The sequence below is a fragment of the Rousettus aegyptiacus genome, unplaced genomic scaffold (assembly GCF_014176215.1).
Source record: "Rousettus aegyptiacus isolate mRouAeg1 unplaced genomic scaffold, mRouAeg1.p scaffold_m13_p_14, whole genome shotgun sequence".
Classification (NCBI taxonomy): domain Eukaryota; kingdom Metazoa; phylum Chordata; class Mammalia; order Chiroptera; family Pteropodidae; genus Rousettus; species Rousettus aegyptiacus.
This window is the reverse complement of record NW_023416289.1, coordinates 30,471,468-30,499,075: the sequence shown is the minus strand read 5'-3', so window position 1 is coordinate 30,499,075 and position 27,608 is coordinate 30,471,468. Positions and strand designations below refer to the sequence as shown.

General features: G+C 46.8%; 1 protein-coding gene across 2 annotated transcripts in view; it reads right to left on the bottom strand.

Annotated features, from left to right (window-relative positions):
• ACSF3 (acyl-CoA synthetase family member 3) overlaps positions 1 to 27,608 on the bottom strand; it is a 59,106-nt gene that overhangs the window by 13,877 nt on the left and 17,621 nt on the right. For both annotated transcript variants that reach the window (XM_036231551.1, XM_036231552.1), the window contains 4 exons: positions 27,084 to 27,238; positions 25,263 to 25,411; positions 18,815 to 18,927; positions 4,914 to 5,040 (listed from right to left, as the gene is read on the bottom strand). In XM_036231551.1, the coding sequence (XP_036087444.1) occupies positions 4,914 to 5,040; positions 18,815 to 18,927; positions 25,263 to 25,411; positions 27,084 to 27,238 (544 nt within the window). The remainder of the gene's footprint in view (positions 1 to 4,913; positions 5,041 to 18,814; positions 18,928 to 25,262; positions 25,412 to 27,083; positions 27,239 to 27,608) is intronic.

The following is a 27,608-nucleotide window of genomic DNA, read 5'->3' as shown; positions in this document are numbered from 1 at the left end:
CGTGAAAGCAAAGCCTGGCAAGTTTCAGGAGGAAATATAAGAGAATATCTTTATGACCACTGAGAACAAAGGATTTTTAAGCAACCTAAAAAAAAAAAAAAAAGCACACACAAAGGAGACGGCTGCCAGGCAGGACTATACCACAACAAAAGCTTCTGCACACAAAAGGTGTCACCGACAAAGGGGACTGCAGTGAGGCAGGGCTCAGCCATGTGCAGCAGGGGAAACCCCGGGACAGCTGCAGATTAAATGGCCGACAACATCGAGTGTCCTTGGAGGGACTCCATCCTCGGATGCAGGCTTCACAGTGACCCTGCTTTCCAGTGAGAAGTGAGGCTCACGTACGAGCTGGTCATTCTTGGATAGCTAGATGTGAAGGCTGTTGACAACCTGCAGTTACATGTGCTATCACGAACTCACCAACGTGAGCCACTGGGGTCCCTGCATTTCAACACTTTGCCTAATTCCTGACTATGATTTATTTATTGGTCAAAATGAAAGTATTCCTTGTTGGAGAAATGCATCAAAGCTCAGAGCAGCTATGAGTAAGTCGCCTGGGCAAGACATGATTGGCGCAAACACTACTCCTGAGTGCTCTTCTGAGGCCTTCTTCACATGAGAAGGTTTAAACTTCAGTGTAAAATTTTAAAAACAATTTATACTCATCTGTGTTTATATGAGTAGGAAAGCTGATTGAGGAAGCTTATGGAAGAGAAAGAAAAACAAGGGAAGAAATGAAAATCATGTGGCGATAAGAGTCGGCGTTCTGTGCCTGGAATACACAAACCAAATATGCACACTTACACATGTATATGACACAGGTCAACAGGGTTCCTTCATGTCATTATTCTTCAAAACATGGTTTCTAAGGCTTCACGATACTCCACTGTTTGGATGGATCACACCATACATACCATCCCCTATGGCTGAGCAAGTGATTCCAGTTTTTCACTTTCTAAATAATTCTGCAACAGGCACCTTTACCCATCCATCTTTGACCACCTCTGATTATTTTCTTTGCATAGATTCCTAGAAACACTGTTGACACACAATTCCACCTGTCTATGGGAAGCGGCGTGGCCTCACAACATTGACATTGCTTTTAGAGAATCTTTGCCAGTCTGGTCAGAGTCAATCTTTGTATGTTTATCTCTTTTAACACTAGGAAGCAAAACAGTTTCCTTATTTTTATGGCCAATTGTATTTTTCTTTTGTGATCTGCCTGTTGTCTTTGCTCGTCATTCCTGTTGGCGCTGACTGGGCTCCCTGTGTCATTCCCTGGGCTGCTTGGCGAGCCCTCAAGGTACTACTACAGTGATGCCTTACAGCAGCAGTCCCCAATCTTTTTGGCATCGGGGACCAGGGTGCCTATGAGAATTTAATGCCTGATGATCTGAGATGGAGCCGAGGCGGTGATGCTAGCGCTGGGGAGCGGCTGCAAATACAGATGAAGCTTTGCTCACTCCCTCCCAACTCACCTCCTGCTGGGCAGCCCGGTTCCTAATAGGCCACAGACCAATACTGGTTCCCCACCCAGGGGTTGGGGACCCTTCCTTAGAGAATATCCATGCTCCATTAAGGCTGCAAACTTCAGGCTCTCTCTTTGTTGTTCTACTGGCAAGGTGTTTTCTTAAATAAATAGCTTTTAATTTTTGTCTCTGATAATAACATCACATGCTCATTGTAGAAGAAAAAGGGAGGAGATACCACCAGACGCCCCAGTGATGTTCTGGTGACTTTCCTACAGTTCTTTCTCCCAGTTACTTAAATAACCTTCTACACATGTATTTATCTATAATTAGCTTACTATTTACTATGTCACTTCTCAACATTAAACAGTATATGATGTATATTCTTTAAAATAAGTCAGAGATGCTATTTTTGTTTCCTCATGTTCAGTCATCGGTCTCTTTAAAATGACAGAACTGCTCGGGGTAAAGCATGAAGACGGCAGCAGGACCTGCAGAGTTTGCTCAGCTCTGTTCCCACGTCCTTATCTGCGTCCCGTGTCCCCACATCCGTCCCATGTTTCATCTCCGTGTCCCCATCTCCACCCTGTGTCTTCATTTCTGCGTCCTCAGCTCTGACAGCAGGTTCAGTGTAAAGCCTTGAGGATGCCTAGGTCCTAGACTCACCCATTCCCCTTCCCTGGGCCGGCGCTGGAGCCTGTGTGTGTGTTGACCAGGTTCTTTAGAGGGTGTGGTGGTGCTCAGGTGGAATGCAAAGAGTCAAGAGAAATCACTGTGGCTGTCAGGGGGGTTTCTGGGGAGAGACCTTTGATTCCCTCCCTGAGAGGCAGCCACAAGCCCTGGGGGCTTGCAAGGAGCTTCCTGCATGTTCTCTCTGGCAGAACTGGGCTGCAGGGAAGGAGGCAGGCACTCACAGGGCAGGGAGGGCTGGAATGGATGGAATCGAAGCAGCCAGCCTATCTCCTGTCATCTAGACACAAAGGAGGCCACCGAGGAGGAGCTGGCTGGACACGGCCCTTCTCCAGCTCCTGCCAGAATTCGTGTGGCAGGAGGGGCTGGCCAGTGAAAGGGTTAAGTTTAATTTATCCTGATTTCTATTTAATATCATGCTCTCCCCGTAGGAGCCGGCAGCTGTGAGCTGATTGCGCGCTCTCATTATGCAGTCTGTATCGCTAATGGCCTGTGACAAAGGCATGCGGCTTCCAGGCCTTACCCCCGAGAGCCAATTAAACACACATACTCCCTTCCTGTTTGCAGCGCATTACAATGAAATTAAACTGAATTTCAAAATCATTTTCTCCTAAAGACATCTCTTTACAATAATTAATGCATACTATTCCCTTTCAACTGAAATATTCATCAGGAGTGGTGACTAAAATGTTTTAACGCTGACTGCCCCACATTTTGCATTGCTGCCGCCCCAGTGCTCAGTGAGCCCTGCTATCAGCAAAATCCACAGGGTTTTGGTTCCTGTGCTTTAAAAAAAATCTGCAGCTTTTTATCTGAATTTTAAAATAAAAGAAGATGGCTACAAAGCGAGTCAAGGTTTCCAAACAGGGGACTGTTCAAAGGGCTGCAGGAGGGACACACAAAAAGCATGATTAGCTAAAAAGTAATATTTTCTAAATTTTGCATCTGATGGACAATAATAAAGGTTTCTTTCCACCAGACTGACCTGTTAATGCGGATGTTTACAGAGGGTAAGGGTGTGTGTGTATTAATATACTGACCACATCTTGTGACTGGTAGAAACAGGAGGGTCCAAAATAGGTAATCTGGGCTCCTGGGTCCCCAACCGCTAGGCCCTCTGCTGACCCACTGCCCAGATTCCCCCGCCAGGGTTCCTGGGGAACTGGCCTGTTTTGGAGGCTGGCAGATGTCCACTCTGCAAACCCTTTGGAACTCTCCACACACCTGCTCTCTCTCCCCAGTGTGGAAGGACCAGGGGGACAGGACACTTTCAATCACAGCTGCTGGGAAATATACTTCAGAGGGCATGTGACAAAGCCATAGGTGGCTACGGGACCACAGGATGGATATGGGACTGGCCGGGATCAGCAAGTCCAGCCCCAAGTGCCATCCGCACGGGGGCAGATAGAGGACCATTTGATACCTCTCAGGAGGACTCCTCATCTGCCCCTTCACCCTCAAGGGGCTCCCCTTTACCCTCAAGGGGCCCTTCACCTCAGTCCCATGATGGTAGCAGATTAGAGAGTGAACACGAAATCTGCCCCCTGCAGGTCCATGCGGACCTGAGTCTGGTGAGATAACACATGTGTGAGTGTCAGCCACAGGAGTCACCAGGCTAAGGGTCAGGGCCACAGCCATCTAACACGCCCTCTCTCCCCATCAGACGCACATATGCGCACGGCCACCCCCGCAGTGCTCCATCCCATCTATCCCATCCGCGGGCGCCCTCCTTTCTCCCTGAGCCCTGCTCCCCACAGAAGAGCAAGGATTATGGTGCATTTCTGATTATGGCACCCACATATGCTAACATGTGAAAATAGGTCTTTCTTTTTAGACAATATTGCCTTAAGATTATTATAAAATAATGCTCATTCAGCACAAAAGTTTTAGAAATATAGATAGGCAAAAAGAAAAGGAGACAGCACCCAGAATCCCACCATTCAGACATCGGGAACTGCTGTTCTGGTGCATGTTCTACATAAGCACGCACATCAGTGAGTCAATGCAGCTGCAAACCTAAACATTCCCAGGATTTGCCATGTTGTCTACTCCGACAGGACCACTGGGCCCCAGGAAGTGAGGGGGATGGGGACAAAACAGTGGAGGGGATGTGGGACAAGGGGGCGGGAGGCTCCTCAGAGCAGGCTCTGGGTGTGTGTCCCAGGTGAGAGGATGCCGGTGTGGGGGGCCCCACCAGCACACTCCAGTGCTGCCTCTTTCTGCCCAGGCACTGGGCCCTGGGCTTTGATCACAGGTTTATAATTGCTCATTCAGGCAGGTGACCCAAAGAGTACAGACTTTAGCAAAGAGAATAATGGAAATGAATGACCCAAACCACAAACAAACCACATTCTATCAAAATGACTTTGATGCAGAATGGGGGAGGGGAATATTTACCGAGCAGGGTAGGTGGGAGGGGGTGAGGAGGGTTTCTGACATAGAATACAGTTGTGACTGGGAAGTGGGGAGTCCTGACCCAGGCAGAGGCTGCTGGGCCAGAAGACAGGGGGGAGCGGCGGCTGCTGGCCCTCCTGAGCATTGTGGCCTCAGGAGCTGGCAGGGGGCTGGTATGTGGGGTGAAGGCACGGGTGCGAAGACTGAGACACAAAGTCTACCCACCTGCCCTGCCCCTGCCCTTCACAGAAGATTCTGGGGCTGTCCGGGCATGCGGACAACTCGAAGTGGTCTAGTCACACTTCTCCTTTCCCTCGGGTGCCCCATCCCCCAGGCCCCTCCCCTGCAAGGCCCCCCTACCTGTTTTAAACCAGCCGTCTGAGGTGAACGCTTTCTTTGTTTCTTCTGGTTTGTCCCAGTATTCCCGGAACACAGAGGGTCCCCTGACCAAGAGCTCCCCTTCATTCTCCTTGAACCCTGGGGTTACCTGAGGTGTGGGAGAAAAGCATGCACGTCAGAGCAACACCTCTCAGGACAGGTTCTCCACCTGCCTTCCCTGTGCCCACGTCCACTATGAGGACTGTGCGTTCTTCTGAAATTAAACACTTAGCTGGAAATGACTGAGAAACACAGCTTTCAGTGCAGGAATCAGTTCTGACAGTACCGAGCTGCTCCCTGAGCTCACCTTGCCCTGGGTGGGGCTGTGGATCATCTCTTCATCCTATAACAGCCCCATCCTATAGATCTGAAGATGTAAGTGGCCAGGTCTCAGTGCTCAGGCCTGGCTGGATTAAACTGTCCACTTCTAAAAGCCATGTTCCCCATGAAATCCCATCTCCAGGGCATTTCTTGGACAAACCACGGAACCCAGGAGCAGCTGCTGCCCGTGGCCACTGGAAGAGTCTGAGTTGGCAGCTCTCCCATAGAGTCCTCTGAAGGAGGTTACTTGGCTTGGTGAGAAAGAAGCTGGCAGGGGAGCCAACTGAGAGAAGAGGAAGGCAGGTGCCGGGAGAGAGCAGCGCCAGAATTCCCGTGGTCGTGGGAGGCAGGGAATCTCAGTGTTTTTCCAGAGTGACCACAATGAAGGGCAGGAAGAAGACTTGGTTTTATAAGCAACTGAGCAGGCGCTTCCGCGGTGCCATGAAAAGCATATGCAGAGGAGGCAACACCTTGTCAGTCAGGAAGCCCCTGTGGGGTCACAGGTGCATTCCTCTGGCAAGCCACCGCTGGCTTAGGTGGAGAATTCAACACTCCTCACTTAGTAATAGAGCTAGAAGTCAGAAAACCAGCGAGAATGTGGAAGACCTGAGCAACACCTTTAGCCATGGTACCTAACTGACATGTGCACTCCAACCCAAACCAGCAGAACTTTCACCAAGCACGACCACACATTCCGGGCCGTAAAACACACTTTAACAAATTTTAAAAAGCTGAAATCACGTCAAGCATGTTTTATGACTATAGTGGAATCAAGCTAGGAAATAAATAATAGAAAAATCTCCGAACACTTGGAAAATAAACACCACACTTATAAACGATCCATGAGTCAAGGAGGAAGTCATAAGGAAAATAAGAAAACTAGAAACTACTCTGAACTGAATGAAAACGAAAATGTAACATATCAACATTGGGAGTGTATAACTAAAGCAATGCTTAGAAGGAAATTTATATCATTAGAGTCATATATTAGAAAAGAGAAAGGGTCTCAAATTAATAACCTAACGTTTCACCTTGAGAAATTGAAAAAGAGAAAAAGCAAACAGAATAAAAAAATGAAGGTAAGAACAGAAACCAATTAAGATTAAAAACAGAAAAGCAATAGAGGAAATTCAATGAATCCAGAAGCTAGTTCTTTGAAGAAAGATCAATAAAACAGATAAACGTCTAGCAAGAATAACAAAGAAAAAAGAAATAGGAGACACAAATAATCAGTATAAGGAATGAGAAGGATGTCATTTTAGACTCTGCAGATAGTAAAAGGTTTAACAAGGGAATTCTATGAAAAACTCTATGTACATAAATTCAGCAACTTAAATAGACTAGTTCCTCAAAAATCACTACCTACCAAACTCACCCAAGATGCAGTAGATGACCCTAATAGTCCAATAACTATTAAAGAAGTTGAATTCATAAATTCTTCCAAAAAGACCCATCTAGACCTAGATGGTTTCACTGGTAAATTCTATCAAACATTACAAAAACACATAACTCCAATTATAAACAATTGCTTCCAGAAAATGGAAGAGAAAACACTCCTCAACTCATTTGATGATGCCAGCACTACCCTTATACCCAAACCAGGCAAAAAATAACAAGGAAAAGAAATACAGACCAAAATCCTTCATGAACATAGATGTAAAAATCCTCAACAAAATGTTAGCAAATCAAATCTAGTACTATAAAAAACAAATGATATACTATGCCTAAGCGGAGTTTGTCCTGGGAATGCAAGGCTAATTCAATATTAGAAAATCAACCACAATCCCATATTAGCAGCCTAATGAAGAAAACTCAATTGAGGCAGAAAAAGGCACTGAAAAACATGCAATTCAATTCATGATAAAAACATCTAGCATATCATAAATAGAATGGAATCTACAAAAAGCCTATAGCTAATGTCATGCTTAATAGGGAAAGACCAAATATTTTCCCCATAAGATCAGAACCCAGACAAGACTACCATACTTCTATTTGACATCATACTGGAAATGCTAGTCTGGGCAATAAGGCAAGAAAAAGAAATAAAAGGCATATAGATTAGAAAGGAAGAAATAAAACTGTTCCTATTTGCAGAAAACATGACTGTATATCCTTGGTCCCCAACCTTTTTGGCACCAGGGACTGGTGCTTCTATGAGAACCTAATCCCTGATGACCTGAGGTGGAGCTGAGGGGGCGATGTTGGCTCTGGGGAATGGCTGCAAATACAGAGGAAGCTTCACCTGCTTGCCCACCAGTTACCTTCTGCTATGTGGCCTGGTTCTTATAGGCCACAGACCAGTTCATGGCGTGAGGGTTGGGGGGCTCTGGTATATGTAGAAAATCTCAATAAATCTACAAAAATTTCCTAAAGATAAAAAGATAATTTAGTAAAGTTACTAAAGGATATGAAGCCAAAACACTAAAATCATTGTATTTCTGTACATTAGCAACAAACAACTGGAAACAAAAAACTCTATACCTACAATAGTTGAAAAAGAGGAGGCAGAGGAGGAGGAATAGGAGAAAAGAAAACAGGAAAGACTTAGTTATAAATCTAACAGAACATGTATAGGACCTATACGCCAAAAACCATACACATACACATGTGCACGTGCAAAGCAGACCTAAATAAATGGAGAGATGTATTGTGTTCACGGATTGAAATATTCATCATATAAAAATGTTACTTTTCCTTGAATTTATATATTTCATGAAAATTTGATCAAGATTCCAAAAGTTGTTGTTGTTGTTGTTGTTTCAAATAGATACCAACTATTTCTAAAATTGGTATGGGCAGGGAAAAGAACTAGAATAGCCCAAACAACTTTGATTTAGAAGAGTAAAGTTGGTTTAATAACACTACAATATAGAAACTTAATATAAAGTTACAACAATTAAGACTGTGGTATGAGCAGAGGAACAGGCACATAGATCAATGGAAGAGAATATATAACCTATACAGAGCTGCTCAAATATGTACAACTGATTGGACAGAGTTGTAAATGCAACTCAACGAAGAAAGGACAGTCTTTTCAACAAATAGTATTTGACTAGCTGGATATCCACATGCAAAAATAGTAATCTCCACCTAAACCTCACATACTATGCAAAAATTCACTCAAAATGCATTATAGATAGGAATGTTAACTGTGAAACTATAAAACTCTAAGAAGAAAATCTAGGAGAAAACTTTTGTGACCTGGAGTTAATAAAGGAGTTCTTAGATAATAACAGCAAAAGCATAATCCAAAAAAGGAAAGAAAAAAGGATGTTACACTTCATCAAAATTAAAAATTTTTGCTCTATGCAATATAAGGGAATGAAAAGACAAGCCACAGAGTGGGAGAAAATAATGACAAATCAGATATCCAAAAAAGAACTCTCAAAACTCAACAGTAAGAAAACGAACAATCTGAGGGGAAGCTGGCAGAGCAGGAAGCACAGAAATCTGTCTCCCCATCTGGACAACTGCTTGGGCAGAATCTGTCTTTGAGATAGCTATTTTGGAACTCTAGGAATCTGATGAAGGCTTGCAACTTCCAGGGTAAGGCTTGGATGGTAAAGTGCAGTTCATTTTGGTCATTTCCAGCTCTCAGCACAGTAGCACCTACCCATCTCCCACTCCATCCCCATGCCAGGCAGCTGTATATATGTTCCTGGAGCAGCCTGCCACAGCTTGCGGGAGCCATGGTGAGCAAAGAGCACCCTGTTCTCCAAATATTGGGGATCTCTGCTGACTGCTGATTTTGATCACAGAGGTGCAGAGAGTCAGGCAGCCACTGCTGTACATCTGCCCACTGTTACAAGTCTCTTCCCAAGCAGATGGAGTGACTTTCAAGAAATTTAAAGGGCTGATGCCCCTCACTGTCTTCATTTTTTACTTTTCCCCTTTCAGGAGCCAGACATTAAAATTAGCACATTCAGAAACAACTGCGTATATGGGGAAAATTATAAAGTGACTGCACATGCCCAAGGAAAAATTCAGAAAAGATATAAGAATACCTAAGTTTATACCTCAAGCTGATCCTCAGCACAGAGACAGCCTACGACAATCAATACAATAAAAACAATAATCAAAAACAATAACAACAACAACAAAAAAAACAGCGAACCGTGCGAAAGGGGGAAAATCTGACTCCAACTGTTACCACATTATTAGATCCAAATAGTCACTATTCGACAAAAATCACAAGGCATCCAAAGAAACAGGAAAGTGTGGCTCATTCAAAGGAAAACAACAACAATAGGAACTGCCCCTGAAAAAGACTTAATGGAAGATGTACTAGACAGAGACTTTAAAACAGCTGTCTTAAAGATGCTCAAAGAACTAAAGGAAAATGTAGAGAAAGTCAAAACACAATGCATGAACAAAATGGAAAGATCAATAAAGAGAAAACCAAAAAAAAAAAAAAAATTCTGAAAAGTACAATAAATGAAATGAAAAATTCACTAGACAGATTCAAAGGCAGATGTGCCTAGGCATAAGAAAGAAACAGCAAACCTGAAGATAAGGCAATGGAAATTATTGAGTGAGTCTGAGGAATAGAAAGAAAAAAGATTTTTAAAAAATCAACAGAGCCTGAGGGACCATCGAGCAGACCAACATATGCATTATGGGAGTCCTAGAAGGAAGAGAGAGAGAGTATTTGAAGAAATAGTGGCTAAACACTTCCCACATTTAATGAAATACATGTATATAAATATCCAAGAAGCTCAATGAATGCCAAGTAAGATGAACTCAAAAAGACTAACACCAAGACACATTATAATCAAACTTTCAAAAGACAAAGAATCTTGAAAGTAGCAAGAGAGAAGTATCATCATATACGAGGGATCTTTAATAAGATTATTTGCAAATTTCCCATAAGAAACTTTGGAAGCCAGAAGGCAGTACACCGATATATTCAAAAGGCTAAAAGGAAAAAAAAAGCCAATCAACCAAGAATCCTATATCCAGTTAAACTGTCCTTTAAAAGTGAAGGAGAAATTAACATATTCTCAGATAAACAAAAGCTGAGGGGTTGGTGACCTCAAGAAATGCTCAAGGGCATCTTGCAGGGGAAAAGAAAGGACATCAGACAATAACCTGAAGCAGTGTAGAGAAATAAATATCTCAATAAAAGTTGATACATGGGCGATTACAACAGCTAGTATTATCGTAACAATGGTTTGTAATTCCAAATTTTGTTTTCTACATAATTTAGGAGACTAATACATTAAAAAAAATTAGTTTATGTTTTGGACATACAGTGTATCAAGATGTAATTCTGTGACATCAGCAACTGAAAGAGGTAGGGATAGAGCTGTAAAGGAGCAGAGTTTTGCAAGCTATTAAAGTTAAGCTGCTATAAATTCATGTTAGTATTATAACTTAAGGATGTTAAATGTAATCCCGGTGGTAAAACCACCAAGAAATTGGCTATAAAACATACACAAAAGGAAATGAGAAAGGAATGTAAATATTTCACTACAAGAAATCAACTAAATACAAAAGAAGGCAGTAATGCGGGAACCGAGGTACATGAACAACTAAGGGCACAGAGGAAACAAACAGCGCAACAGCAGCGGTCCCTCCCTACCAGTGATTACTTTAAACACAAAAGGATTAAACTCTTCAGTCAGAAGACAGAGATCGACAGAGCGTATAAAAAACACAAGATCCAGTTATACGCTCTCTCCAAGAGACTCGCCTGAGATCCAGATGGATAAAAGTGACAGGATGGACAGAGATATTACACACAAACGGTAACCGAACCAGGGCAGGGCGGCTACACCGATATCAGACAAAACAGACTTTACATCGGAAAAGGTTACAAGAGACAAAGGACATTACATATTAATAAAAGTTTCCATATAGCAAGAAAACATAACAATTATAAACATTTACATACCTAATGACAGACCCTCAAAATATATGAAACGAACAATATCTATCTATCTATCTATCTATCTATCTATCTAGCAAAAACTGACAGAATTAAAGGAAGAAATGGACGGTTCTAATTTCTTAATTTCCATTCTCAGTTAGGAATCAACAACAAAAGGAAAAATTCTTCCGTGCTTGCCCTTCAGTCTTCCTGCCTTGCGTGCCCTACAGAGGCTTCTTATATCGCAGTTATTCTGTCAGTTTAGGCATTCTTGGTACTAAATGTCACCTGTTCAAATCACTGTGTGTTTTGTCTCCTGACTAGACCCAGATGATACCCAACTGTGTACCTATTTATAGACAGAACCGCTCCACTCCATGCTGTGGTCACTCCAGCTCCTGCTGTCTGTGGACCCTCTCTTTATTTCTCCACCTGTGTTAAACCTCAGGGTCGAGATCCAGCAAAGCCATGCCCTGTCCTTCGCTCCATGGCCAAGTGCATGCTGACCACATGCAAGATGGTCTGGGTGGTGGGCAGGAAGCAGGAACCACAGCTCATTAAGGCAGAGAGGGCTTTCTGTCCACTCCCAGCATTGTGTCAATTTCTGATTTCACATAGTAAGAAAAAATACTTATGATCTTATTTCAGGCAAGCTACATGAAATGAAGAGATACCAATTCTATTAATTCTGAGAGGTTTTGTTTTGTTTTTTTACATTCAGCATCTCTGAAACCAGGCTGTCTCACCATAGACAGTAACTTGAAATTGGTGAATGAGAAGGATGACTGCTGTCCGCAGATGTCGCCCTGACATTCTGTGACACGCTGACGAGCCCTCCAGCACAGCAGCTGCCAGCATGCAGGCTGTGTGGCCGCACACACATACAGTGCAGAGCTGAGGTCTTCTGGAATCGAAACCAACTCTCAACTAGAGCCCCTCGAATCCCTCACCTACAGCTCAATCTCATCCAGCACTCAACCTGAGGCCCTTCTTAGGTTCACTAGACACATCCACCACTAGTCTGTACCAGAAAGAGAGGCACATCCACTGATCCTAACTTTTGTACAGATTTGCCAGAGAGTATCCAGTCTACGGAAAGTAAGTATCAGGTAACTAAGATATATCATCATTTTCTTCATGCCCCCCAAAAAGGCACTCTCATTTCTTGAGGGAGAGGGGAAAAATGAACCACTAATATGGAGCTTTAAACACACACAAGCCCGCCACACATCTACTTATGCTATTCTGACTCATTGGACAGACCTTGGGACAGTAAGGTCAATTTAATTTTGGTGATTGACATGTAAATTTTAGAGACAGGGTATGAGAGGATGTCAAGAGTGAAGATAAACCATGAGAAAAGGAACTGTGTGTGGAGAATAATATAGAGAAATAGCAAGTAATCTAAAATAGTACATAACAACAAATGCTACCTTCGACTAAAATCTGTCACCTGCATCAGTGAGCCATGCACAGAGCCAGAGCCCCATATGCGTTTCTGCTGAGATTCCTCAGAACCACTACTTGGAGTTGACACCCACATCTGCTGTGATGAGGAACAGGGCTGGGCGGGTGGTCAGTGGGGCCCAGTTCCCGTACTGAGAACCCCAGCTGTTCCTGAGAGCGCTCTGGGTGCAGGTTGGAGGGACCCTGGGTGCTGGCAGGCTCACGTGACTTCACGCCACACTTGCTTTCCATGCAGCAGTGAAAAGTCTGGGCTGTCCTCACAGGGAACTCCCCATCTTCATGCGTGTAGGAACATTGTGTGACCGAGGGCACATGCACCTGCACATGGGTGCCGCTCCATTTTACTATGACCAGAGCCATGCTCAAGAGCTGCCAACGTGAGAATGAATGCTTCTTCATCTGAAGCAGCCTGAATCTCACTGTCAAAGACTGCGGTGTCTGTTCCAACTCCAAACCATGTTCCACTGGCCTAGTGACCTGCTGGCAGTAGCACTGTCCTTTTCTCTATCAGTGGCAGGTGTTGCTGGAAAACTCCCAGGTGGAACCCCTGACAGCTGCCCAATTCATGATGAGGAGATGTCTCTGCCCTCTGTAGTGGAGGGCGTACGAGAAGGTGGTGCTGGAATGCAGGCAGGTGAGCAGGGGCAGGACCCATGGCAGAGCCCTCAACCCTGAAGGCCTCCCTGGACCGCTCCATCACTGTGGGCTCCTGCTATGTCATGATGAAGGGCTGCCCAGCTCAGCACTGCCCACTGCTTGGACTAGAAAAATCTGGTCATCTAAGTAGGGATGAGCCAATGGGAGGAAGGCGGGACTCTTTGCCTTGTGTTTCCAAGTGTGCCTTTAAAGGGCATTTGAGGGGCAGGCTCTGGTTGACAGCCAGGAAGAGAGAGGCACAGGGCAGCTGAGCACTAGCAGGCGTTCACCTGGTGTGTCAGGATGACAACTGGACTTGCCTTTCCACGTGAGATTCCCTCTTTAGGATCATGCTGCCTCCTACCTGGCCCTTGATAGAGGTGGTGACCCCGCCAGCCCAGGAGGCAAAGAACTGTCTGCCATTTGTCTGAGCTGAGTGCCTCTGTGTGGACAGCACTGTTACCATCATGGGGCAGAGCGTGTCCAGGCCCCGCCATGGGCTGCATGCAGCAGTTGGTGGCACACGCAACGACAGATGGCAGCAACAAGGAAGTGTACGAGAGACACTGGTGGTGTGGGGAAGAGAGGCGATAGAGCAGTCTGCTGTCCAGAGTGACAGCCTGCATATGGATAAACTATGAGATAATTAATTTTTAAGGGGAAATAAAAGGAAGCAGAGCTCACTGCTGCTGTCCTCCTGTTCCATACCATGCATATCCCACGTGGGTCTCTTTGCATCCTCAGCAAGAGAAGATGATTCTGTGTGAAGGCCTGGTTACCCTGTGTGTTATGTACAGCTGTGAAGCCCTTTATCTGCTGATGGACCCCATTGTTGCTGGCTGGTGTTAGGCTCTCATGTAAGTGAGCAATTTCCAAAAAAAAAAAAGAAAGAAAGAAAGAAAGAAAATAAAGAGACAGTGTGCGACGTGCTCGTAGAGTTTACAGGCGGGAGCCAGCTGGAGGCTGTGGCACATGAAAGATGCATTGTAGCAAACAAAGCCCCCCAGATTTGGGCAGGCATGTTAACCAGCCCAGCAAGGAGACCGTAGACAGAGGAAACCATGAAGGTGGAACCACTTCGAATGGTGCCAAACAACCTCCCTGTAGGGGAGGGGAAGGGTGCCCACTCTTCTAGCACCTGAAGTCTCACTAAAGTTGCAAGACTCAGGAAGCATGGGCAGCAGAGCCGCACATGGTTGGGACAACTGAGTGTCCAGGGATGCCAGCCATGTTGCCAAGCAGTTGTGGCCAGGGCAGCCCCACACTCAGGGACATGAAGACATGATGATGTCACTGTGTAAGGACCCCCAGTGAGGGCTCCGCAGGGCACACAGGTGTGTTTTACCACACATCCAGGCCAAGTGAGTCTCCCCCTCTGACCCATTAACAGTCTCCCTCCCAGGCCCCACAGCCCCTAGCCTTATCCCTGCCTGTGCAGCCACTGGGTAATGTGGGCATGTGCAGGAGCTAATAGGGATCCTCCTGTTCTCTGGAAAGTATTGCACGGCCCAGCTTCCCCTCTGCCCTGGCAGGGCTCCCATCTTCCCCGGGCTTCCCTTCTCAGGGCAGACAGAGGCCTGAGAGCCCTGGCCACTCACTCCTGATTCTCATTCGTGGGTTCTGGCCAAAGAAGCACCAAGTGCTCTTGAGCTTCAGAGGCCTAAGGGACACCTGCCCTGCACTGACCGTGCCACGGTGGACGCCATCACTGCTGATAGCTGTCTGCCAATCCTGGCAGCGACATGGGGCTCAGTGCTTGGCCCAGACAGGTCTCCTCATGTGCTAGTTGGATGAAAGAAAGGAATGGAAGGGAGAAGCCGAGGCCATGGTGCCCACAGCAGGCTGGCCCCAGGGAGGTTCTCAGCGAAGGTGTCCTCCCCAAACCCTCATGTTCCACACTCACTGTCACCATGCAGCACACTCCTGCTCAGTCGACGTGTTCTCTTTCTGATAAACACTACCTGTGCTGACATCATGCCTGTCATTCAGATCTAAAGGCCTGGTGACTGTCTGTCTAAGAAGAAAGTATTCCAAGTTCAAGACTTGCCTTCATGACAAGCCAAGAAGACACATGACCCTAGACTGAACCTGCAGTGGAGGGAAGATGCCACACGTGACATCGCAGGGCGAGCAGGTAAGAGGAACACCACAATGTGGAACGGAGCAGCTCACAAGGGCATTACACCAGCGAATGCCAATCCTGTGCCATAGTCGCATGGGTGAGCACCAAGCTATGAGGTGTTTTTTGGTGAAGTGCCATGGCTCATGGGGCAGAGAAATCCTGTGTGTGTGGAGAAAGTGGCCGATGTTAACGGTAGGTGACCTGGGTGAGGGGGTGTATGGGCATTTTTTGTACTGTTACTTTTGCAATTTTTCTGTGAGTTTAAAATTATTTCCAATTTCCAAATAAAAAACCACTTGAAACAAATCATCTTCTGCCACCCTGACTTCTGAACGTTAAAAAATCAGTCCTTAGCAGTTTGGGCTGCACTGAGACTTTATAATGCATTAGATAAGAACGGGAAAGATTCTGCTTGGCAAATCCCTTTTTCAGAGACAGTATCGACACCTCAGCAGCACGTCCACAATCTGTGTAAGAACCAAGAAGGCTGCGACCTCCTGCAGCATCAGAGAGGCCACCCCACACCAACGGTCACTATGTGCATCACAGCTTCCTCCTTTACTTATTAGTAATCACAGTCCCCAACGAGGCCACAAGTTAGTTCCTGTTTCTGCTCCAACATGTCACTGAAATTGACAGAAACACGTTTCCTTCAAGATGCCTAGTCCTTGCAGTTTTCATGCCTGCTGGCCTAACCCTGCCTGGGGCTTGTCTTACTCCCTGCAGTGCTTGATGGGCTCTCGGAGAGGCACGGGCATGGGAGTATGGGCCCTGATCGGCTCAGAGCTGCAGCTGCATCCCACAAAGTGGAGCGCCCAAATGGAAAGTTCCACGTAGGTCACTGCCAGAGTCCTGCTTCGCTATCACTCTACAAAGTACTGGTGTGGGGGGAAGGTGAAAAATATCTCTGAGTCTCCACTTTTAAAAGATGAATATTGACAGATGCCATCAAGACCAAGAGGGCGGGGCCGCCACTCTACTCATGGGCAAGACCACAAGGCTGTTTATGGGCTTGGGCCCTTGCAGGTAACATGCTTGAGACCATGTGTTCTACTGCACTGGAGCTGGTGTCAGGCGAATTGTGCCACGGTAGGGGGCTCCTTCAAACAAGAACACAGGGAAAGAAAAGCAGGTCCCTGCAGCTGGGATTTACCTGGGAGTCCCTCCTATGGTCCTGGTCACCTCGGGGTAGCCTCTGGCTAACTCAGCCTTACTGGTCACAGGATCAAACACTAGGCCCAGAACTGCCGTAACCTTACGCATGGGACAACAGGCCCTCTGGTGTCTCTTCCTATGGAGTGGTCTTCAGCCTCCATGCAGCCATCGAGGCAGGCTCCAGTCTTGACTGTCTATCACACTGATCCCTTCACTGAGTTGGAAATGTTCTAGAACACCCCGAACATGCCATCGTGAGTGCTAAACATCCTTACTTTCACATTTAGACAGTCAGGGTGTGTCTGTATGGGGCTTATCACGCAGTAAGGAAGGAGACCCCAGCTCCCTTATCTCCCCTCCAACCTCCATGGCCCATCAGGCCCCTGGCTGTTGGCGTCTGCTCTCCCCTAGCCCCCACCCTGCAGAACAAGTGGTTTCTTCTCTCTGATTATCAAAGCACTCAAGGCTAGGGCTGCCAGCTCTTTCTATTTTAAGCAAGTTTCAATGCACAACTCTCTGTAGATTGAAACAAAGACAGGAGAGAAGGAGCTGTCAGATGGCCGGCTGCTTGTCACTGCAGGTGCGAAGTAGTTAAATTATATTGTAATTTAAAAAGATGCTCCCCACCCCCACTCCTTCTCTCTGGCAGCACCTCTGCCACCTCCAGCAGAACAGGTGCACATAGAAGCCGAGCCATCAGGTGACTGGCACCTGGTGGAGGTGGCACAGTCATGGATGATGCTGCCTGTGCCTGATGGACCCACACACCTCCACTGGTCTTTCCGCTGGGTGCATCCTGATGGAGCAGTGTCCCTGAACCCACACCCCAGCCTGCACATTCTGCTGGCCCAGTGCACAGACTGAGCAGCTAGCAGGGAAGCAGCCATGAAATTCAGGGAGGCTGGTGACCCGGGTGTAAACAGGATCCATCAGGAGTCAAGGGGGGATGGGTGGTGCAGAGCACAGACTGAGAGCCAGAAAAGGATCCTAAAGTGTGACTGTGGCTGAAGGCTCTGGACCAGTGGGGCAGTGGCAAGGGCCCAGGCAGAGGGTGGTCAGGGAGTGACAGCAATGGCTCAGGACCCTAAGAGTGCCATGGAAACTGCCTATAGGCTGTGAAGGAGCAAGGCCATGTCTGGAGGTTGTCACGTCTGGGAGGAGAGCCTGAGAGAGTGACAACCCAGCGAGGGCTGCAGGCGGCCCGGGCCCTCTACGTGGGTACAGTCTGTGTGCCTATGGGCCCGCCAGGTAAGAGGTTTCCTTAGATAAAGAGAATATCTACGTCTTGATGTCATTCTGAAATTTTTCATAATATTACACTTAAAAGTAGCCAATTTCCACCTATTTGCTTACACAAAAACATACAACAACAATCTCCTCAGTCCTCCCATTTTAGATGCGTGAACTGTGTCCCACAGGGCAAGTCCTGTCAGTCTCTCCTTGCACAGGTGAGATGCAGAGCTGGGAGACTGACTGGGCCAGTGATGCTCATGAAGAAGGAAAAGGTAGAATGAAGACTCAATATTTTCATTTTTGAAACCTCGGGGTAACAAAAATCAATCGCATTTGATGTCTAGTATGGATATCAGCTGCAGAGAAAATAAGTTCCTTTCAAACCAAAATTTCATTTCCCACTAATCCCTAAACCTTTCCGGGACTCCCTTTCACTTAGGATCAGCGCTTTTGTATCTATTAAAATCTTCACTTAACTAAAACAAATAAGACGATGTTCCTTTCTTCTTCTTTTTCACCCTTGCCAATTTTAGAACATAGAAATTAAGAGAGGAACCAATGATCTCAGTGGAAGTGGGTAACCTTAATTCTCTGGGGCTCTGTGAACTGCCCTAAGGCCTTGAGCAGGCTGCTGCAGCAGCCACATCTGCCCTGGGAGTTTGTGCTGGCGTCCGCTCTGAGTGGGCGCTAGGGTCCTACCAACACAGAATTTTTAACCAGGTCTCAACTGCAACGACGTGTTTTAACTTGGACTGTCCTTAGCCAAGGCTGTCATGACTCAACTCAAAGCAATCCCAGTGGACAGATTCCAGGGAGGGGTCAGGCGGAGTGCTGGGGTCAGGGCACAGTTGGGCCTTGGTTGTCCTCTTACACCGTCCACATGGCGGGTAATGCCTGGAAACACTAGTGGATGCCCATGGCAAATGCCAGCTGGCATCACCATCATTCCGGAGGGCTGTCCCTGTGCAGTGGCGACTCCATCTCCAAAGTAGAGAGATCTTCAACCTTTGTGACTGGCCTGCTGGGTGGTCAAGACCATGCGAGGCCCATGTGCTGCCAGCTGAGAGCAGAATGACTTACCTTAGTGCCCTTCTCATTTCCTTCCACATGGAGGATGTAGGGGCAGCCCTCCTTCTGCGGGTTTTCTGAGACAATGCGCACCTCAACACCTGGCAGCGGGATCCCCACAGAACCTGCAGGGAAAGGAGAAACATGAGAAAGGACATGGGTCAGAGGCATGCCGAAGGAGAGGACCGCATGCCTAAGGCACCGCCAGCGCTCGCAGCTGCCACCAGGGTGTGAGGCCTCGCTCCGAATGCTCCAGAGCACCTGCATTCACCTCGGGAAGGCCTCCCGGCACCCAGGGCAGGATGCTGGGATGGCTTCCACTTGTACTCCAGCACCTCACTGAGCAACAAAGGGCATAGAAATACTGTACAGAGAAGGTCCCAAGGGGTACCGATGCCATAAGTTAGGTGGTGAGCAGGGAGCCTCATGCCAGGGGGATAATATATCACTGGCATTCTGGCTCATTTATTAGCACGCATGGTTTATTCAGTGTCTACATCCCAACCAAAGCCCCTAGCACGGTGGGCCAGTTTACAATCAAACTTTGAACCCACACAGGTAGGCAGGTGACCAGGATGTGCCCCACAGCTGCTGTAATGAATGACTAAGGTAGGACGGAGATTCTAACACCAAACATTCAGCATCTATGAGAATTCACTTCAAAGTCTCAGGCCCTTTGTTTTGATAGCTAGACTCAATGAGGATTTGTCCAGGGATAAACGCCCCAGGGAACCAGGTCAGTAAACTCTCTGCAATCCACTCAGTGTCCTCTATCCGAATGTTTCACACAGCCTGTTACATTAGTCTCATTTTGCTAGAACGGTGCCCTCTTGTCTTCTGTGCCTGAGGTCTTGGTAGGGCATAGCCTGGGCCCCATAATGCTGAGCTCTCTGCTGTTTCATGTTCTGGAGGTCTCGCTCCTCAACTCTGGTCAGAAATGTATCCCTGTCCTGTGGGAAGCAGAGGGACCAGCATCCTCCTCCTCTTTCTTCTTTCTCCTCCTCCCTCCTCCTCCTCCTTCTCCTCCTCCTCTTCCTTCTTCCCTTTTCCTCTTTTTTTGCTTCCAAAGAGTTTTCAAATTAAAGTGAAATCCATATAAGATACGATTGATCATTACAAAGTGGCAATTCGGTGGCATCTGGCACATTCATGGTGTTATGCAATCATCACCACCTAGTTCCAGGACTTTTCATTATCCCAGAAGGAAGCCTGTACCTAGCAGCAGCCACTTTGTACCCCTACCCCACCCCCATCCCCCTGCGCCCCGGCCATTCCTGATTTCTGTCTCTGTGGATTTGCCTACTCTGGACATTTCAGATAAAAGGAATAATCCCCCATCTCTTCTTTGAGATACATCTACACAGGTACCAGGACACTCAAGATTCTAGATAGCCTAGAAGCAGGGGTATTTCATTTCCAGTGTGGAGACAAGACATAGAGACCAGAGACAAGGACTAGCCTGTGAATGTGGAAGTAGGTCCAAGCTCAGACCTTCCTGATTTCAAAGGCCATGCTTTTCCTGATGCATGGCTCAGTCTGAACTTTGGTACAGTGAAGACCAGCTGTCACTCTGGAGACTCTAAGTTCAGTTTCCAGTTGATCTCAAGGTCGTCATCTTTTCTAGACTAAACGACCCCTTTCTTTGTGCATCTCTCTCTTTGGTGACAAGTTTAACTCCTGTCATCTACACTACTCTTCCCTGGACCTAATGGTCTGATGAGGACTAACAGACACACCAGCAGAGTGACAAGCCGGGGCCACAGCCCTGACTGCTGGGATGCCTGCCCAGGCCGGGGGTCCGAAGTCTCCAGATGCTTTCAATTGCTCATGTTTCATGGTCAAAGCTTCAGTAAGCTAACCTTGGTTTTAGCCCTTAGTGATTAGTATGTGTGTAAAACCCACAAAACAAACAGTTCAAGGGAGGAATTGGGCAGATAATGTGCAGAAGAGAAAGGCCGCATGTGAGAGGCAGGGCGGAGGCTACACAGGAGGATACTCAGACAGGCCACACTGACCCGGTGCCCTTGGCACTGCTGCAGACCCTGTGGAGCTGACAACACTCCCGTAATCTGTATCAATAAGATGTTTCTTGCTGCTTGAACAAGGGTGATGTAGTGCTGGGCAGGGTGATTAGCCTGAATAACGAGAAAACATCAAATACTGGAAATTGATTTATTACCCTCCGAGACTGGTCAGATATGATTTCTTCAAGTACCTGCCAGAGATAAAGAGTTCCATGAACACACCTTAAGCAATCAGGCAGAATGTGATTATTTCATCAGGAGGCACTTCATCAACTTAAGTACAGAATCTTAAGCAGGACCAACCGCCTCACTCAGAAATAAAAGCCAACTTGCTCCTTGTTCCCTTTCTTCAGAGAGGCCCATCTTGGTGGTATGATGCCTGTGCAGGCCTTACAGAGGCCTCTCAGACAGCAATGCCTCCTCAAGTGTAAGCCCTGCGCTTGTATCCCCAAAAGGAAGAAAACAGAGGCTCCATCCAGGCCCTGGGACCACAAAGAGATGCGTGTGGACAAGCAGGCTTCAAGGCAGGGGAGGCGCACAGCTACCGTGGGGAGCACATGTGGAGAAAGTTAAGGACTTGGTCTCACAAGACTGCCCCTCACCTTTAGTAGGTCACTTTAGTGATGCCAGTAACAACTGGTGTTACCCATAGTTTCTGTCTGATTTGACCACAAATCAGAGGTTCCCACAATCCCTTCCTGGGGTTCAATAATTTGCTAGAGCGGCTCACAGAACCCAGGAAAAACAGTTTTACTTGCCAGAAGACCAGTTTGTCTTAAAGGATACAATCTCTGAACGGCCAGCTGGAAGGGTATCTAGGACAGGTACGGGGGAAGGGGCCCCGAGCTTGCATGCTCTCCAGGCGAGCCACCCTCCCAGCACCTCCATGTATTCACCAGAATTTCGATTATGCAATGGATTATGATTAAACCATTGACCACTGGTGATTAATTCAACCTCCAGCCTCTTTTCCCTCCCAGGTGGTTGGGGTGAGGCTGAATTTCAACTTTCCAATCACCCGGTTGGTTCCCCTGACAACCAGCCCCATCCTTAGCAGTCTTCCAAAAGTCATCTCATTAACACAAACTCAGGTGTGGTTGAAACAGGCTTGTTATAAATAAAAAAAAGACACTTACTTAGGACCTAGGAAATTCCAAGGGTTTTAGGAGTTCTGTGCCAGGAATAAGGGCAAAAACCAAATATATATTCCTTACCAGAAGAGAGATACATGGCCTTCCTCCTTGAATGCAAAAAGGCCAGCATCCCCATCCATCACCCTCTGCCTGCCTCCTTTCAATCTACTCATTTCTCTTTTGAATATTTTTTTTAATAAGGAAGAAACTATCCCTCCACACACACTCTTCCTGCTCCTCTCTGTTCAGTAAGGCCTCTTCTCTCTTCTCAAACTGAAAATTAACAAACTGTTAAGCTCTATAATGAAAGTGCTGACTGAATGTTAATTAATCATGGCATCACAAATACAATAGAGTTAAACTGTCAAGGCAGAGACAATGATTTCAGCTTCACAGCCCTGTTGATTCATTAAAGTGAGGTCCACACGGGGAAGAGACTGAAGCCAGGGGTGGGGCAGTCACAGAGCCTTGCAAACACCCCACCCCACCCCCATGCTGGCCCTTGCAGAGCAGGCTCAATTGGCAGCAGCCACCCCCTAACACCATGCTGACATCCCACCCTCCTAGCACCACGTGGACAGTGCCACCCACCTAGCACCATGTGGATAGTGCCCCTGCTTAGCACCACGTGGACAGTGCCGCCCTCCTAGCGTCCATCCGGGCAGCAGTGCTGGCCACAGTCAGAAGTGGCATGTCATTCTTCCGCATCTCTAAAACAGTTGTCAGCTCTTTCCAGATAACTTTAATTGGCCTGCAGTTCCGTCCAGCATCTGGGGAGCGAGGCTGCTCTGCAGCTGGTCCCGAGAGAATGGAAACAGGCCAATAAGGTCCTGGAGCTCCTGTCAATGATCCACGGAGTCCCACTGCAGGAGCCATTAGCGCCTCTGATCTCAACCACCAATTAGAGTGTCATTAGGCCCAGCAGCACTCAGGCATGAATTATTCATCTCCCTTCACGGTAACCGCATGGGACACAGGGAATGAACGATGGGATCAGACCCAGAGCTTAACACTAGGCAAACATCCACCCTCACGCAGTGAGTCGCTCCTTTGAGGGTGACCTTGCCCTCCTGTGCTCCCGTCAGGTTTTGAGAGCCTTTAAATGAATCCTGGTGGTAGTTAGGCGACCACAGGAGCATCGTTTAGAGACTGCGCAGGCACCAAAAAGGGGCCTCCAGAAACAACCCCCACGCTGGGAGCAGGTGTAGAAAGGCCAGGAAGAGTGGCATGGCTGTGTCCTAAGTGTGAAGGGGACACAGGCTGGGGTTCCAACATGAGTCCACAGCCTCTGGCTGCAACAAGCGCCAGCCCAGGAGGAGAGGTGCAGAGAAGATCTAAAGGGACCAAGAAAACCTCCCCAATCTGATTTTTCAAGAAATGATACTCAGAGATTGTATTTTAGGGATTTTCATGTAGCACACTTGAATTTACTGTTGAGGGTTACTTCATTCACTTTTTTTTTTTCCAAATCGAAGAACTAGCAGTGCACTTGACTGCTAGAGGCCTGCTTTATAGATGAGAAACCATTCTGGATATTTGATACCAGTTTTTAGGAGAGTAACTACACCTAGTCTACCTTCTAATGTTTCGCATATGGTCTTTGAGGCCTGAGTAGGAGCTGTAGCCATAATTTAAGATTCAAGAATTTCTGTCCAATAAACCTTGGGATTCAGAGTCTTGGGGTTCCACATCAGAGGGAACTGGAGGCCAGGACAATTGGGAACCCTCTTGGTGTATCCCTGTCCAGGGTGGCTGCTTTCCTGGCTCCCTCCACCATCCGAGGGTGAATCCCCAGCTGGGCCTTTGAGCCTCCGACCTGCAACTTGCCTGCAGACAATCCCCAAATCCTCTTTCTACAGATGGTCCCTACATCAACCTTTGCTCTCTCCATCCTGTCCTGGCTCCTGGTCTTGGCTTCTCAGCCTTGTGTTTGCTCTTATAATAAAGGCTCAGAAGGTTTCCTGTCCTCCCCGCCCCCTTTTCTTCCTTTAGACTGGGCTGTCTACTGTGTCACTGTGCCCTAGCAAAGTAGGCATCCCTATCTAATGGTATGAATGTCTGCTCAGTCACATACCCACTCTGTGGCCTTGGGCAGGTTACATGATTTTTTGAAGCCTTAGTTCTTGTCCGTCAGTTGGTAAGGTCATCCTTATACCAGGGGCTCTTCTGGAGACAGTTGGGCAGCTTCTTAGAAAGCTGAGCACAGACCTACCTTCTAACCCGGCAATCTCACTCCAAGGAAACAAAGAATCTCTGCACACGCACATTTACAACAGCTCTGCTGGTAACCATCCAGAACTAGACATAACCCAGTATCCTTTGGCTGGTGCATAGTTTAACAAACAGTGGCCATGAATCTTATGTGGCAATGTAAAGGGACATGTGACAACACAGACAAGTCTCAGATTTATCCTAAGTAAGAGAAGCCAGATCCAAAAGGTTATGTAAACACAGGTAAATGCCTACCTGGCTGTGGGGAGGAGGTGCTGAGTATGCAATCTGCGGCAATTCAACCCTTCTATATCTTGAGTGTGATGGCAGCTACACGATTACTCACAGAACTGAACATGAGAAGGGTGAATTTCACTGTATATACAAGATCAATAGATCCATGGCTAAAATTATAGAAGTAGGATTATTTTACTTTTACTTCTAATGAGACATCGTTTGTGTTTTGGACACACTGGAGGTGGCTTCTTGTGAGAACTTGGAGAAGGCTGAGAACAGACAGAACACATTCCCATCTTGGGCCTTTCTCTCTGCTTGCACATTTCCTGTTAAGGACCCAAGATGTGAAGGTCTGTTTAAGTGAAAGTCGCAGTGGAACATCTTAGAGGATGCTGGACAGGAAGACCAAAGGACAAAAACCCATCTAGAACAGTGGGTCATCCAGATGCATTCAGGTCACTGAACACAGGTGGTGGATACTCTCACCCCCTTCCCCCACACCTGCTGTCTCTCCTGCTGATATTGGCCTTGAATGGCTCAGGGAACCTGGGTGGGAAGCTCTTGTCAATGGTCGACTTGGTCTGGATGTAAGCAGCAGCCACGCTAGGAGGTACTCTGCCAAGCACATGGGTTCTAGTGGTTCCCCTTCTTCTCACCTGTCTCCCCAGGTCACCCGAGAAAAACACTGGTATAAAGAATGCCTTCTGGCCTGTCCTTAACTGGCCACTTGGGAGAAATGTGAGTGTCCAAAGGGAATAAGTGGTTCTCCAGGCCCGGTAGGGCGGCATCCTCTGTACACTGGCCCACTTGAGGGGCGCAGAGGGAGAGTCCACAGCTGGTGGGCGCTGTGCATACCTGGCAGGCGAGCTGCTGCGGTCAGGGGGTTCGACAAGGCCATGCCGATCTCCGTCATCCCGTACCTCTCCAGCAGGACGTGGCCTGTGATGTTCTTCCACTTCTCTAGCACAGGCAGGGGCAAGGCGGCTGATCCCGAAACCATCAACCTACCCAGCAAACCAGAGGCGACCTTAGCTTTTGAGATGACACTATTCTTCAGTACAATAAAAACAAGGCAGAGCATTCTTCATTCAATATCACTATTTAAAAATTCATGATAAAACTATAGTTGGGGCTAAAATTTAACTTTGTTCTTTGAAAACAATTTGTTGAGTAGATATTAAAATATAAATAGGTCTTCAAAAGGATGAGTAACCAAGGTAAAAGAAGAAAATAATCTTAGGATCTTTGGTGGCACTCTTTGCAAATAATTAATATGCCGTTCACAAATAACCCTAAATAACAGCAACAATAAGATGATTATCACAGAATTTAGTTCATGGATAAAATGCTACCAAGTCAGAGGAGTAGGTGAGGCAAATGAGAGGAGACAATTCACAGCTGAGGGATGTATGCACTATCTTGTGCTAATGGGCTCACGAAGGTGACAATGCCATTTATAAAACATCAGAGAGCTCCAAACTGCTCTGGCATCTACCGTGTGTAGAAAGGAAGAGATTTTTGGTTCTAATTCAAGCAGAAGTAATGACCATTGCGCTTCCTCACAAGCATGTACAACTCACAAGGACATGAGCCCAAACTGGTCAGGTCTCGGGGTCTCTGTCACCCCAAAAATCACCCTGGTTTCTTCTCATATCATTTCTGCCCTGGGTTCTGTAGGGCTGGGCAGAAAGTGCTCCTAATTCCATTTTCATATTGGTGGCTGAGCATCGGACACCTCCATCAGCAGCTGCCCAACCCCACAGTTCCCTGTGAGAAGGTGGGCCGGCAGCTGATGGGCAGCTGGCAATATCAGACTGGGCTTGCAGTTCCACCAAAAGAAGAGGAACAAAGAACTGGTGGGAGCGAAATCATAACAATATCAAATATTTGTCTTGGCTAATTCAAAATTCTCTCTGGGAAATAAGGGTGTCCTTCCTGTGTTCTTAAGGACTAAGAATCAAATGCACAGAGTGGCACGGAGTCCACGGGGACACGCACACAAATACATTCAGAATTTTAAATTCTTGTTTGTCTAGCAGCTCACTCACTGCGGTGTTAAAAGGTTGTGCTCGCCACAGACATAGCTTGCGTCTCTGTGGTGATGTGCGTCTTTTGGGCCTGTGAAAACTCACCACGCTGCCCACTTAGGTGTGCACTCTAAGGGTCACACTTCAGTAACAAGCGGGGAGAGGAGCGTACCACGTCCACAAGTTCCTAAGAGTAAAGAGCACACTTCACGTCACTGAAGGACCCAAAAGACTCTGGTGCACCTCTGTCAAGAGGGGTGTGATGGGGCCCCCGGTAGGGAGGACTCCGAGAGCTGCAGACTCTGCTGGAGAGAAATGATACAGATGGGGTAGGGGCACATAGACGTAGGGTCAGAAAGGACGGAAATGAGATGGTCAGTTCACTGTCCTCACCCTCATCTTTCAGACTCTGCCGCAAGACAGAGAAAAACAGGTGGAACATAGAGATATACATGTAGATCACTTTACAGAGGGATAGGCTAGAGATACAGATACAGAGTACGTGCAGATATGTAGAGATAGTAGATATAAATATATACATGTATATTTTAAAGGAAATGGAAAACACTGCTTCCTAACACTTAGTAGTAAGTTATATTTGTGGATCTTTAAGATTTTCTGGATGGGAAGATGGAGTATTTTCATTTACCTGATCTTTTCTTTACAAACTGCACGCACGAAATCCTGGACATGAGGCTGGGTAAAATGCTTGTCATAATAATCCATCAACTTGCTGTATATTGTAGGCACTGCCATAAATACATTAACCTGTGGAGTTTCAGAACTTAAGAACTTTTCCCAAACCTAAAAAGAAGGAAAAAAACATAGTAAAAAGATCAGAAAGCATGCACACATGCACGTGCATGGATGCCTCTGTTCTAGGAACAGTGTTCCTAATGGAGGCTTCTCCTTTTCTGAAGTGTTAAACGGTCCATAAGTGGCTCCCACCTAAAAGGGCATCTCACTTTTATATAGTGATGACGTCTCTGGACATTCCCATGGAAGTCGCTCTGTGCTGGGGGACATTCATGTCTGGCCCTAGGCGTGACCTGTGAGGAGGACGAAGAAGGTCCAGAGAGAAGGGCAGGTACAAGGTTCCAGCCTCAGATCTGCTATCAGGAGAGATGCGGCACCTCAGGCTCCTCCAAGTGGCCATCGATGAGTCTGAGAGTCA